Below are 13900 nucleotides of genomic sequence, written 5' to 3'. Positions count from 1 at the left end.
TTTGCTAAGAATGTCCTATCTTGTTAAGTATGAATCTCAATCCTCCATTCTTCAATTGAAAAAAATGTACAAGCTTTTTGCTTAGTAACACCCCTACTTAATGATATTTGAAATAACAACTTTTATTGTAGATGACTAATAAGGGTGTAGTTCCTTTTCTATATTTTAAAAGAAATATTTAAACCTTCAAACTTTCAAGATTTTAACTAATATATATGTCCTCCAAACAAAAAAAAAACATGACAATTCAGCAGTCCTTTTGGAATAATTGAAAGGTCTAATATGTTTTTTTTTTAGAAACAATGGTTCTAATATTTTTGAAAAGGCGTCATTTCATCATTCCAAGTATTTTTTTAAGGGGACATTTATTATGGATGATTGACTTAAATTGATGAAAGTAGTTTATTAATTAGATAAATTGAAACTTTGAAATGCCTTGATAATTTTTATAATTTGAGCTAACTTACTTGATTCATACTTAAAATAAATTAAAAAAAATCTAATAATAAAGATAAAATTAAGTACTCGATATATGTTATCCATTATGGACAATTTGGAGTTGAAATAATTGAGCATAAACCCAATATCGTGGACTAATATAATTGTTGATGGGAGTGCAAAAGCACAAAAGAAGCAAGTAGAATGCATGTGATAATGTGGTGTCTATGATATGATTTTTTGGAGAAGCAGTCCATGATATGATTAGCTGCCTTACAAAGTTACAAGAATTCTTGCCAACTCTCACCAAATCCATTTCGATTCCCCTAGAACTTTATATCGCATAAATTTACTTTCACAAGATACATACCAAAACCCAATTTTAGATAAAACCTAACAACTTATTAGGTTATTCTTAATCAAATGCAATCTAGTCGGTGCACCTCCATTCACTTATATATATATAAACACAAAGGGTTCAGTTAACACAAAAATCAAAGTTATTGAGAAAAATGAGAACCAAATTTTATAAATGCACAATAACATAATTTTTGTTGCATTTTATAACAACTGTGTATTTGCATTTTTACATTTATCATCTTTCAATATTATATAAAAAGTAAGTTGTTGTAATCGTACATATATAATACTGTATGAAGATGAGATATAAGAATGCAAATACAACTGTTGTAAAATGCAACAAGAATTATGTTACTATGTATTTATGAAATTTGGTTCTCATTTTTCATAATAACTTTAGTTTTTATTAGAAATCCTCGCTATACACCACAATTTTAAACCTAACATAATTCGAGCTCAGACCGAATTTTCTATTTGTCCCGTTGGCTCTGAGCCTGACGATCATCCCTTGATTGGTCGAAAAATTCAATTTTAGGTCAGGTTTAGCCATGTTTTAGATGTAATTGATTTTTTTCAATTTGATCCAATAATTTGATAGTTCTATATATAATATATTAATGCGAAGATAGATGTCCAATATATTTCGAGAGATATATATGAAGTATTTTACTTTTTATCAATTAAATTACATCATTGCAAAAATGGCTCGAGGACAAAAAGAAAATAGACATGATGAAGTTGTGCACAATAGCAAACATTTGTTATATAAATGGTGAAATGCACCATCCATTATAGCTATAATTTACCCGACATCAATTATAAGGATGGACAAGATCTAAATCATAACAAGGAAAGTAGTGTGAAGACAAAGAGTGATAGGAGAAAGAGAAAGGGTAAAAAATTTAAATATATTATTAGCATATAATAAAAGCCCCAACTATTTGGTCAAGAAAAGGTTAAAAACAAAGCGTGAAGCCTTCTACACTTACTCGGACCACATGCAATCAAATCATTAATCCGGACTTACTTTTTCCTAACAACTTTAATCTTTTTTCCTAATTGCACATATTTTCATGACATGAAAACATCTTTTGAAAAAGTATTTTCATCTATTCACTAAGATCCTTCGTTACTATAATTTTAAGTTACATAGACAAATTATGAGGCACTCTCCCGTGCAACTGATTGCACCGTGCAACTGGTTTCAGAATGACATTATTTCAACATACAAATGACACTTGAAGATTTTCAAGTGTCATTTGTATGTTGAAGTAATGTCATTTGGAAATATTTAAGTGTCATTTTCCGAATAAAGTAGTGTCATACTGAAAACTAATTGCACGGTGTAACCGTTTGTACATGAGTATTTGTGATAAATTATTGATTCAACAAATTGGCCGAGAACAACACATAGCATATTGTGGGCCGGGAGGCAATGAGCCTTAATTGTTAGTTAATTAATCTTCATTAGTATCGTTTGTAATAGCCCCTAATGAAAAGGGAAATCCCTAATTTATCACCGCTCTTGCCGATTAAGACCACGTTTGGTTGAGTGTTTTTAGAGGTTGGAAAGGGAATCAAGTAATTGAATCCATTACTTATTGTTTGGTTTGGGTAATGAGATAATCATTACCCTTACTTGAGGGTAACTCAATCACCCAATTTGTTACCCCTCAAAATAGAGGGGAAACAAAAGAAAGTGAATCCCTTACTAATGATTCATTTCCATTGTTAAACCAAACACTCAATAAAAGTAATGATTATTGTTACCATTGCACTCCTTTATCTGATTTCATTCCCTTTCCATTTCTCTACTTGAACCAAACGAGCACTAAACTACGAAGAGATTTACCTCAGTGATAGATTCATAGTCAATAGAAAAAAAATTAGTAATACTTTCTAAATTGAGCTCCTTGCACCGAAATTGTTTAATTTCATCTGAACCTCTTTTTTAGGATAATTGTTAAATTTTAGCTCGAATTTTGACCTCATGATAACTTTTTAGTCCGAAGACAAATATTATAATACAACTTATACGTATATCTATAGTTCATTTAAGTCAAAATTTTCGATCAATTGAATCAGAAGCTGATTTGATAACATTGTCATTCTTTTCAATAGATACCCAGAGTGTTATTCTTTTCAATAGATACACAAACTTCATTCATATTTAATCATTCAATGCTAAATTAATTAACTTTCAACGTTACAAAAGCAGACTATTAATTAAACAAGGGAGATAAATTTGAAAGTTATCATAAAAATAAAATTCAAGCTATAATAATTTATTTATGATTATTAAAAATAAGTGAGGTTTTTCTAACAAAAACAAATTAATTGAGAAGCAGGAGGCTACATAAATTTGAAAGTTATCATAAAAATAAAATTCAAGCTATAATAATTTATTTATGATTATTAAAAATAAGTGAGGTTTTTCTAACAAAAACAAATTAATTGAGAAGCAGGAGCGTAGCCTCGTGCACCTCACACTCCTGTAACGGTCAGTAAATGAAATTCCTAATATCAAAACGACCAAAAATTTATGTATTAAAAAATGTTGAGACAATTTGTTTAAGGTAACAGTGTCACCTACTCAAAGTCAAAGGGCCCCAACCTAACCGATTTTGTCTTGCTTTTCCTTGTCTGCGTTGCTTCACAGACACACTTATATTATTACTACAAAAAAAGGGGGTTATTCTAAAAAAAGGGGGTTAATTACTCATAAATTATTAACTTTTTTTTTTAATTATGATTTTACATACAAGTTTTAAAGTATGAAGTGGTAATTATTAAATTGTTAATTTAATTTTATTTTGCTATCAATCAGAAATTCGATCAAATTTACTATTTGACACAGGTAGCCGAATAATTAACGTGACATAATCGTTTGCACGCGACAATCAATTGGCGGAAGCGATGTCGTTTCTTACGAATAATTTCAATTATTCAATTGGCTATGTTATCAAAAAAATTATCGAAGCCCTAATTGGTAGCAAAATCAGACTGAGTCAATAATTAAGGAATTAATACGCTATATATTATGAAATTTCTATACAAAATCGAATTATAAGCAATTAACCTCAAAAAAAAAAGGATTGATTTGAATAAACATGGCTAGCTCTCATCGAGTCAATCGAGCCAAAGGTTAAAATAGGGTCTGGTAGAGGGCGTTTGCCTAAATTTATTTTAAAGAACTTATAAAATCCAGTAATTTACGATATATTAATTTCAAAAGCTTATAAGATATATATAGTTCCTCAAAAGTTTATATGTTGTTAAAGTGTTTGGATAATTATATGTTAGCTAGAGAGATAAAATTTTTGTAGAGTGAGAAAATTGAAGAGAGATGAACTTAAAATGTATAGTTGAATAATATTTGTAAGATAGTGATTAGCTACACTATCAAATTATACTACTCCCTCCGTCCCATTATTTCCGGCCACATTCTTTTCGGCACGGAGATTAAGAAATGTATAGTTAGTGTTTATTTAGTGTAGCCCCTACAATTTGACTTTTCTGTCATACTTAATTCAAATTTTAATCCCCACCAACTTTGCAACGACGCCGTCGCCGGTCACCCCTCACCTTCACAGGTGAACCAACAGCAGTCGAGCTTTGGTGCCCATCAAAACCAGGCTTCGATTTTCAGCCAAAAACTGAAAGAAGGCTTCGATTTTCAATCAAAAACAAAAAAAAAGCTTCGATTTTCAACCAAAAACCAAACCATACTTCGCATCATCGCATCACCTTCATCACCAGAACCAGGCTTCGATTTTCAGCCAAATACCAAACAATGAAAGAGACAAACCAATTGATACTCCTTCACCCACCCCCAAATCGCGGACCCAGGCCTCAATAGGGCGGAAACTCGAAAGGGTCGTGGCAAGAATTGCCGGTGTACCGAAGGAGGCGGCGGCGCCGTGCCTGGAATTTCTGCAATTGACTTCGATCGCAGCCCTAGCCCCCAAAATCGCACGGTGAGAAGAAAGGGGCGAGAAGCGGCATTGGCCAAAGGGGCGAGAGGCAGCGGCGGCCAAAGGGGCGAGAAGCGGCGTCGGCCGGAAGGGCGAGAAGCGACGGTGGCGAGAGGGAGAGCAGAGGGGGGAGAGCAGAGGCCAGGGAGAGGGAGGTCGGGGGCGGCGACCGACGGGCGAGGGAGAGAGAGCAGAGGCCAGGGAGAGGGAGGTCGGGGGCGGCGACCGACGCCGGCGTTGGTGTCGTCCGCTTCTCGCCGGAGAAGAAGAGAGAAGGGCGGGGGAGGGGCTGTGTGGGGGGGGGGAGTTTGCTGTGCCACGTTGAAGTAGAGAGAGAGAAGATGAATGTGTGTGTTTTGTGTGTGTGTTTGTTAAGTTAATGAGGGTTTAAGTTTAATTAGAAATTTAATTAAATTGATTAATTAGACTTAATTAAATACTAAATATTTTCATTTTAGGAAAGTGGCCACTTTTAGTGGGACAAACCAAAATGAAAATGTGGCCACTTTTAGTGGGACGGAGGGAGTACTAATTTTTATGACACATGTAATAGCTACAAACTTCATGTCACTAGTGAAAACTTTTTTTGTAGTGAAAAATACCTTTATATATACATAAAATTTTCAGGTCAAGCTGAGTTGATCCAATATTTCGGAGATTTACCTATCTGAGTCGGACTACTTATGACAATTCTAGTTGAAAAGTTGATGCAAGTGTCAATTTAAATTTACATAATTGAAAATATATTGTCATATCAACTCAATTTTATATCGTTATCTTTTTGTATTGAACTTTCTAAATGATCTTGATTTGTCAGACGGTGTGCGATCATATTCAATATATTACACTCAGACTCAGACACAACATTATAACATTTCTTGTCATATATAACAAGACGTTGCATCTTTTCTTTTTTCCTTTTTTTTTTTTCATGCCAAAGGTCATTATCAATTGTTTATTGATAATATATAGTAAAATTGGATTAAATATTTTACTACGTACTAAGATTAGTTTTTAATGAACATATGAATAATTTGAGCTAGGTACACACACTTTATGTGGGGAAATGTCGGGAAAATGCTAACTTTTATGTGGTAATTATCATTTGTAGTTTGAAAAGTTAAAGTAGATGATCATTGAATTTATTATATTAAAAAGGAAAAAATAAAATAAAATCATTGAATTTCTACATGCCTATGATCTCTATTTTTTTAAGTGGCATCTCATTGCAAGAAAAAGGAGGAGGTTCTCTTCATTATTAGCAACCAGGCACAATTTGAGACTCACAAAGACAAAATATTATTTTTACACAAATTAAAGAATATTATATTAATATAAGTTTCCCCTCGCGCTGATACGAGAATCTTAATTACTCCCTCCGTCCACAAGAGAACTTCCTAAGAGGGAGTGACACGCGTTTTAAGAAAAATATTATTGAGTGTATTAAAAGTGGAGAAAAAGTTATTGAGTGTATTGGGAGTGGTGAAAAAGTATTACTCCCTCCGTCCACTAATTGTTGGTCTACTTGTCTTTTTGGTCCGTCCATCAATTATATCCTATCTATTTTTGGTAAGTTTATATTCATATTTTAATCAAAATTAGGGGTCCCTTTAATAAATTGTGGCCTAATTGCATTGACTTTAATAAATTGTGGGTCCCTTTCTCCACTCAACTAACTAGGCCAACACTTAGTGGACGGAGGGAGTATAATTAACATTGAGAGTTGTGAAAAAGTGAAAGTAAGAGTTATTATAAGTGGTGGGGTATAGTCCAAAAATAGGGGAGTTCTTTTGTGGACAATCCAAAAAAGAAAGATATGAAGTTCTTTCGTGGACGGAGGGAGTATTTGAAATACAGGCTTTCATATTTTTTTTCAAGGATAATTATTCTATTTTTTATACTATTGTCAATTGATCCTAAATTAATGTTGATGTGGACGTCTACAATATCTACACAACTTAAATGATCACTATATTAAATGATTATACAAGTTCAGCTAGTTACAATGACATTAATTTCTCACTTCAACTAGCAATAATTAATGACATTAATTTGGCTGAAATTACAATGGCATCCAATAACTACCTTAATTAATTCCCTATTGTCATTATCTTGTTTTCTTCGAAGGCGGTGTCAATAGTGAGATTTCAATACTAAGTTTTGCTTATGATAATTTTTTTTATTGAATCCCAATCAAATCACCTATTTTTCTTTTGATCATGCATGTGTTTACGTGATGTATACATGCACCAAAACGAATCAAAGATTAATTAGTTTGAAAGAGCATTAGCCTTTATATTTGTATCTGTCTCCAAGTTCATATTCTTTTTTTGCACCTTATATTATCAGCCACCAGTAATTAATTAATTTGCTTAATTATTACTAATATAAATAAATTCTTGAAGCAGTAGCTAGGTGACAAGCCAAATACTCCACAAATCAACAGCGTGCTTCACCCTTGAGCTCTGAATCACTTTCAGCTTCGATCATTCTCCACAAACAATTTGTACAAGATCAAGAACAAAAAAGTAATAAAAGAAGAAAAAGAAAAAGAAAAGATAATATATAAAAGTGATAGTTCGTGAGCTGCCAAATCACATGTATTTAATATTTACAATCGTTAATATTACGTGCTGAAGAATTTCAAGAAAAGCATATGCTAATTAAAAGAAATAGATATAATTTGTAAATTTTATTAATTTAAAGTTGCTATGGATAGCGCATCTGACAAAATTTTTTCGAGTTTTTCAAGTAAAATGGGGAATAATTGGAAAATGAAAATATATATGGGGATTTAATCAGTAGGAAGCTTTTCATGTAAAGGAAATTTCATGAAAATTTGAAGGCCGCTTTTTTTTTTTTTTTTTAGTAGTAGATATTATAAAAGAAAGTTATCTTCTACACTATTTTATATAATTTTTTTATTACTGTAAATTCAAAATTTACATATTTTTTCCTCAAATGTATTCCCAAATAAAGCCTTTCGTGAACTTAAGAGGCATGTTGAGGAAGGCAAAATAAAATGTGTTGGCCTTGTGAACTTAAGAGGATGTTGAAAGGCAAAATAAAATGTGTTGGCCTCTCATCAAGCCTAATAAATAATTATTAACTAAAAAAACCATTATTATTTTTTACAAAATTGACTATAACACAAGAAATTTGAATTGAAAAAAAGTGAAACTTTTTTTTTAAATAAAATAAAAATAAAAGTTCTACACAAATAGAACACCAAAAGTTAAGATAGAAGATCTCAAGTATTGGATAATTCATTTCATCGTCGTCAAGAGATGAAGAAGAAATAATTCATACGGATCGAGTAAAATTAATCTCATAATAGTCTTTCCGGATAAATTCAAAGTAGATTATTTATGAATATTTAATTATCAGGCACACAATATTGTAAATTAGGCAAACTCAATTAATATTTATAAAACCAACTTAAGTTTTAATGGATAATTTATATTTGTTATACATGTTGTGTCATATACCACTAATGCACAATACATATACTCCATCTGTTCACGAAGAATAAGGCACATTTTTTAGCACAGATTTTAATAAAATGAGTGGTAATTTTGATGTAGTGAATAAAAGATTTTATTATTGTATTAAATGAGTAATTGAGATTGAATTAAATGTGTTTTTTTTTGTAAATAAAAAATATAAATAAAGAGATAAGAAAAAGATGTGAACTTATGTACTAAAAGAGAAAGTGCCTCATTTTTCGAGGACGGATGGAGTGAAACAAATAAGCCAAATTTTATAAAACCACACCTTTTTTCTTTAGATAGATATAGATATAAATGTTAATTACAATATCTAAAAAATTACCTAAAAATAATGGATAAAGCTCGAATTATACCCACTTAATAACTATGGAATATTGTCTTTAACACCTTAATATTAGGGGTGTAATCGAACCGAGTCGAACCGAATAGTGGTGTGCTCAAGTTTGGTTGTTTAGTATCAAATCAAATCCCGAACTTTACTTACCGAATACTTTGAGGCTCGCGAGCGGCTCACGAGCCTAATCGAGCCTATACGAGCTTTAAATTTATATTTATTCAAAATATTGATTATTTTTTTAAAAATAAATTATTTTATTTAAAATAATAAATACATTAATTATTTTTTATGACAAATAAAATTAATTAGAGATTTAATACAATTATTATTAATTTAGTGGATAAATATAAGTTGTATATACTAATAATTTATATTTTTCAAGCTGAATCACTTGACGAATATGTTCACGAGCTAACGCCATATAAATAATATTATTATGGATACGGGTCAACCCGGTTGTACGGTAACACAGTGTATCCAACATTTTGATGTTCCTTTTATAATAAAGGTGAATGCAGGGACAGAGCCAAGTTTCGAGCACGATCAGATATTCTTCGTGATTTTTTTTTAATTACTTACATTTAGATTATACAAAATGTAATTTCATTCGTTTAAATTTATTTTTGAATAGAAAAAATAATTTGGTTCCTTGATTTTAAAAATCCTAGGTCTGTTTGTGAGTGGATGGGAAGAAATTCCCGAGCGACAAACAAAGAATCAGAGCGAATAGACATATGCAAGAAGAGGCACTAACTCCAAAGTGCTACTGCCGCATACACACTCGTTGCTGCTGACTTTTGAAGTCTGCATTATTAATTCGCAAATTATAAATAAACAAATCGAAAAAGCTTATTATGCATGTGACAAAAGTGGGTTGTTAATATGATTCATTTTTCTGGGGCTTAGTTTTTTCCCCCTCTCTCTTTTTCTCTTGCTAAAGAACAAAAAAGTGAGTTTCTAGCAGCTTATTTATAGCCTTTTCTTGATGAAGTGACTGTGTGTGTGTGAATTCTCTCTCCTACAGAGAGAGAAGGGAAGTTTGAAGAAGCTTGTCTCTCCATCACCAAGAGTGAGAGGGAAAGAAAAAGGGTTCGTTTCATTTCAAGAATTTATAGAGTTTCTATTATGCATGATTAATTTCCTACCACATTTTGTGTTGCTCTGCTTCTTGAATTAGATTTTCTTATTTGGGTTTGGTTTATTTTTATTGTTTCACAAAAATTTACGATTTTCTTTCTTTTCAAGAATGTCGGATGCTGACATTTTCAAATCTTAGGCCAACAGAAATTCGTCTTTTTTGAAAATGTATTGAGTAATTTAACTATTATTTTTACGCACAAGTTATTGCACATTGCTAAATCTTGGAAGTCTTGAAAAGGGTTTAATTCTTGATTACTCCTTCAAAGCCTGCAAGTTTACTGTATTTTATTAATTAATTCTTTAATTTAATATTAATTGTAATATTTTAATTGAGAGGAAAAGATTTACTTGAATCAACTTATTCCTTGCTTGAGAATAACGTACATTTCACAGATATATACTTTTCTTGCTGGATGATTGGTTGGCTATAAGAAGGAATCTTGCTAGTGGCAAAATTCCACCATTATTTGTAACATATTTAAGAAGAATGAATGAATGATCAATATAATGGCTTGAAATTTAGTGAAAAGTGTTTTACTTAGATTATAGTAAGATGTGGAACTCAGCTGATCAGTAGTGTTCCATATCATGTTTAGCAGGAGCGATTAGTTTTCCTCGATTAGGATGAATGAGAATGGCCGGAGTGTCGAGCCTGCAACGACAGGGACCTCATCGAGGGAGAATGGAGGCTCCCGTGGCCAAGAACTGCCCGGTGCAGGGCAGAAGGATGTTAAGTGCTCTGCCCGGAAGAAGAAGTCTTTGAGGGCTCGTTATGCTTACGGTGTCGTGTTTCTATTGACGAATATTATAGCTTGGCTCTTCAGGGATTATGGTGAAAGGATTTTGCCTATGCTGCCTTGTAAGTTTTGCATTTGCTTTCGTTTTCACATTGTGCAGGAGAGAAAGTATGCAACATTTGCTCAAATGGATGTTTTTCCTCTTGTTTGTGCTGTGTGTTTCGTTGCCTCTCTGTTGCACTCGTTGTTCTGCTTTCGTGGCAGAGGCTTTTGGGTGAATGCTAAGATAATTAGTACTTTCGAGTTTACATTGATGTGGAATAGGAAGTCTGTTTGAGCAATATTGGTTTAATGAAAGCATCAGATTGATTGAGATTACTTGTCTTTTGAATATGTTGAAAACTTACTTTGCTTTACTTCTTGTATCTGATTATTGAATATGAGCTGGAATTGAAGAAATTTATACAAGCATACTGGATTTCCAAACATTTAGCTATTAGTTTCCAATTTGAAATAATGGGATGGAGTTGTATATGGCCTATTGAATTCCCACTAACTTTTCACTCTTGAAATATATTGATCTTATATATCTATATATATCTGAGCTCTGCATATTGATTAATTATTGAGTTATTTTCTAAATATTCGTATTGTAGACTCAAGAGCATGCGGGGCGCAGGAAAGAGAATGTTACCATACAATGGGAGTGCTTCGTGTCAGTTTAGGATGCTTCGTATCCTTACACGCTCCTCGTCAATTTCTTTGACATCTCTAAATTCTCTATACTTGATCATTTTTAGGACTACAACATTTCTACTTAATGATCGAAGAAGATTTTGTTTTTTTATTATGAAAGGCATCTAAACATCGGATGTAAGGAATGATCTTCCTTGACATATATGAATCTAGATATTCTTCTTCCTAATGTTTCTGACGACATGTAACACCAGCAAATTGTATCAAGTACGAGCAGCATGGCACTCCGGATGGTGGGGTTTGAAGTCCGTTATGCTGCTTATCTCCTTCGTGATTCCCTTCTTCATTCCCTCGGACTATATTCAACTATACGGTATGTAACATTGTGAGAGAGAGCAGAGTTGAAATAGTTTTTTCATATTTCTTTTATTTAAGAAGCTTGGGTTGGCTATGTTTTGCAGGTGAACTCGCTCGTGTTGGTGCAGGGTAATCTTCCTCTCATTTTATCAATATAGAATATAGAACATTGAGATCTTGAAGATTACTTATTTGTATTCTGTAAAACCTTTTACCAAAATATTGAATCCAAACCAATGTCTTGTTTCTGAGAAAATCATTCATCATATTTATATATCTATCAAATCTGATTTAGATTCTGCATTCTGTTATATTAATATGCATCAATATTTGATGTAACTCACATGTTGCAGGATTTTTTTAATTCTCCAGCTCATTAGTGTGATTGAATTTATCACCTGGTGGAACAACTATTGGATGTCCGACGACAAAAAGAAATCTAGGTACAACATATACCTTCCTTAAACCTAACTACATTCTGATATATTTCATCTTATCTGTCGAAGAACGGAGCAAGAAAATCCTCTGAGAAACTACGTCGAATTTCTGCATAAATATCCAAGGCTATGATTATTCAAGAAAAGACAATGATATTATAGCTATACTTATGCTTTTTTGGTATCTCTGAACATACCAAAATTGGATCTAATGCAAATACAATTTTCCTTACTGTCTGCAGCAGCTGTTCCATTGGGCTATTCATGTCAACAGTATTCTACATCGCGTCTGTCTGTGGGATCGCTGTGATGTACGTGCTCTACGCCTCAAAGATGTCGTGCACTCTCAACATATTCTTCATCACATGGACCGGAGTTCTGCTCATAGTGATGATGGTCATATCGTTGCATTCTAAGGTACGACTTTGCACTAAAAATATTTTTCACGCGCAACACATTTATCATTTAACCAACAATGCATACATTTGTTACTACATATTTAGACGAAATATGTAGTGATATACGACTCGTTGTCATGGTTAAGACAGGTGAACAGAGGCTTGCTGTCTTCAGGGATTATGGCTTCTTACATTGTTTTCCTCTGCTGGACTGCTATAAGAAGGTAAGATAAATCTCACATCTCTCATTTTTCGTGAAAAATATGCTTTGAGAAACAACAGAATCATCGATCTCCATTTGTCACGTTCGGATGCAGTGAGCCTGGCACTGAGAAATGCAGCCATCAGGAAGAAAGTGGACATATTGGTTGGCCTACAATAGTTGTAAGATCTAACACACTAATCTGATTCATCCTAGTTGCATTTCTACTTCGTTTCGTGTAAATCAATTTGAACGAGAAGATCATTTCACTCTAATTTGCTTATAATTTCTCTGTTTGCCTTGTGCTGTTTCTTACAGGGATTTGTCATTGCTCTATGTGCAATTGTGATTGCCACATTTTCAACGGGGATCGACTCAGAATCATTCCAGGTATAATCAACTTATAGCCCGAACTTTGAAAAATTGTCCTAACCTATTAAATACGCAAAAAGAAGAAAAAAAAGTGCCAAAGCTGAGGCCATGAGTTGATAAAAATGGCCAATGAGATACTAACAGGCACGTCGTCTCCTGTGATGATGCAGTTCCGTAAGGATGAAGCTCATCAGGAAGAAGATGATCTTCCATACGGGTATGGATTCTTCCACCTCGTGTTCTCGTTGGGGGCGATGTATTTTGCAATGCTATTCATAAGTTGGAATTTGGGGAGCTTGACAAGAAAGTAAGTGGACTAGTTAGTTTCTTTCTGTATTTGGTTTATATATATGGGCGTGGCTTAAATAAAAACCTTCATATAGTGAGAACTCTGCACTAAACTTACAAGTAATTTGCGATATTCGTTGAGTGTAGAGTTCAGTGCAGTTACCTTGTACATTCAGTGCATAGGTCTTGCAATTCTCACAATAAAAAAGTTTTATTTGAATCATTCCCTATACATATGTGTGTGTGTGTGTGTTGATGTGTTTCCTAACACAATTGTGTAAGAAAATACAGATGGAGTATTGATGTGGGGTGGGCTAGTACATGGGTGAAGATTGTGAACGAGTGGTTTGCAGCCACAATATACAGTATGTGCTCTCTCCCTCTCTCTTTCTCTCTCTATTTTGTTTGTGATGAATGATGATGGATGAAAAATTGTGGAAAATGGGCAGTGTGGAAGCTGATATTTCCAACGTTGAAGCAAACCAAAGTAATGAACCATGAAGAGGAGACTACAGAGCAAGTGTAGATAAATATGTTGGGAGTATGAATTTTGATACACAATGTAATGTAGCTATATATATGTGTATGTTGGAACTTTATATATACACACATGCAAATATATAGTATATTGTTTCTCATTTCTTTATTTTTCTAT

At 32.9% G+C, this 13900-nt stretch overlaps 1 protein-coding gene across 2 annotated transcripts; it reads left to right on the top strand.

Moving 5' to 3' along the window:
- Nucleotides 1-9474: 9474 nt before the first annotated feature.
- On the top strand, nt 9475-13891 carry LOC130991847 (uncharacterized). Of its 2 annotated transcripts, none has more exons than XM_057916262.1 (13): nt 9475-9707; nt 10358-10617; nt 11152-11228; nt 11405-11564; nt 11653-11677; nt 11902-11991; nt 12231-12402; nt 12534-12607; nt 12701-12767; nt 12904-12975; nt 13128-13264; nt 13537-13610; nt 13695-13891. In XM_057916262.1, the coding sequence occupies exons 2-13, from the start codon at nt 10383-10385 to the stop codon at nt 13769-13771; spliced, it is 1260 nt and encodes a 419-aa protein (XP_057772245.1). In that variant the 5' UTR covers nt 9475-9707; nt 10358-10382; the 3' UTR covers nt 13772-13891. The 2 variants fall into 2 exon arrangements, with proteins under 2 accessions (XP_057772245.1, XP_057772244.1); XM_057916261.1 differs by having other exon boundaries at nt 9482-9707; nt 12228-12402.
- Nucleotides 13892-13900: the final 9 nt, after the last annotated feature.

This window comes from Salvia miltiorrhiza, chromosome 7 (genome assembly GCF_028751815.1).
Source record: "Salvia miltiorrhiza cultivar Shanhuang (shh) chromosome 7, IMPLAD_Smil_shh, whole genome shotgun sequence".
NCBI lineage: Eukaryota > Viridiplantae > Streptophyta > Magnoliopsida > Lamiales > Lamiaceae > Salvia > Salvia miltiorrhiza.
The sequence above is the reverse complement of the archived record's forward strand: the minus strand, read 5'-3'. Positions and strand labels throughout refer to the sequence as shown.

What these genes read in the sequence shown, in the direction of transcription:
- LOC130991847 (XM_057916261.1), top strand. Translation starts at nt 10,383, where the DNA reads ATGAATGAGAATGGCCGGAGTGTCGAGCCTGCAACGACAGGGACCTCA. An exon ending in GGACTATATTCAACTATACG is followed by an intron (nt 11,565 to 11,652) that starts GTATGTAACATT and finishes TATGTTTTGCAG; the next exon opens with GTGAACTCGCTCGTGTTGGT. An exon ending in TCATATCGTTGCATTCTAAG is followed by an intron (nt 12,403 to 12,533) that starts GTACGACTTTGC and finishes TGGTTAAGACAG; the next exon opens with GTGAACAGAGGCTTGCTGTC.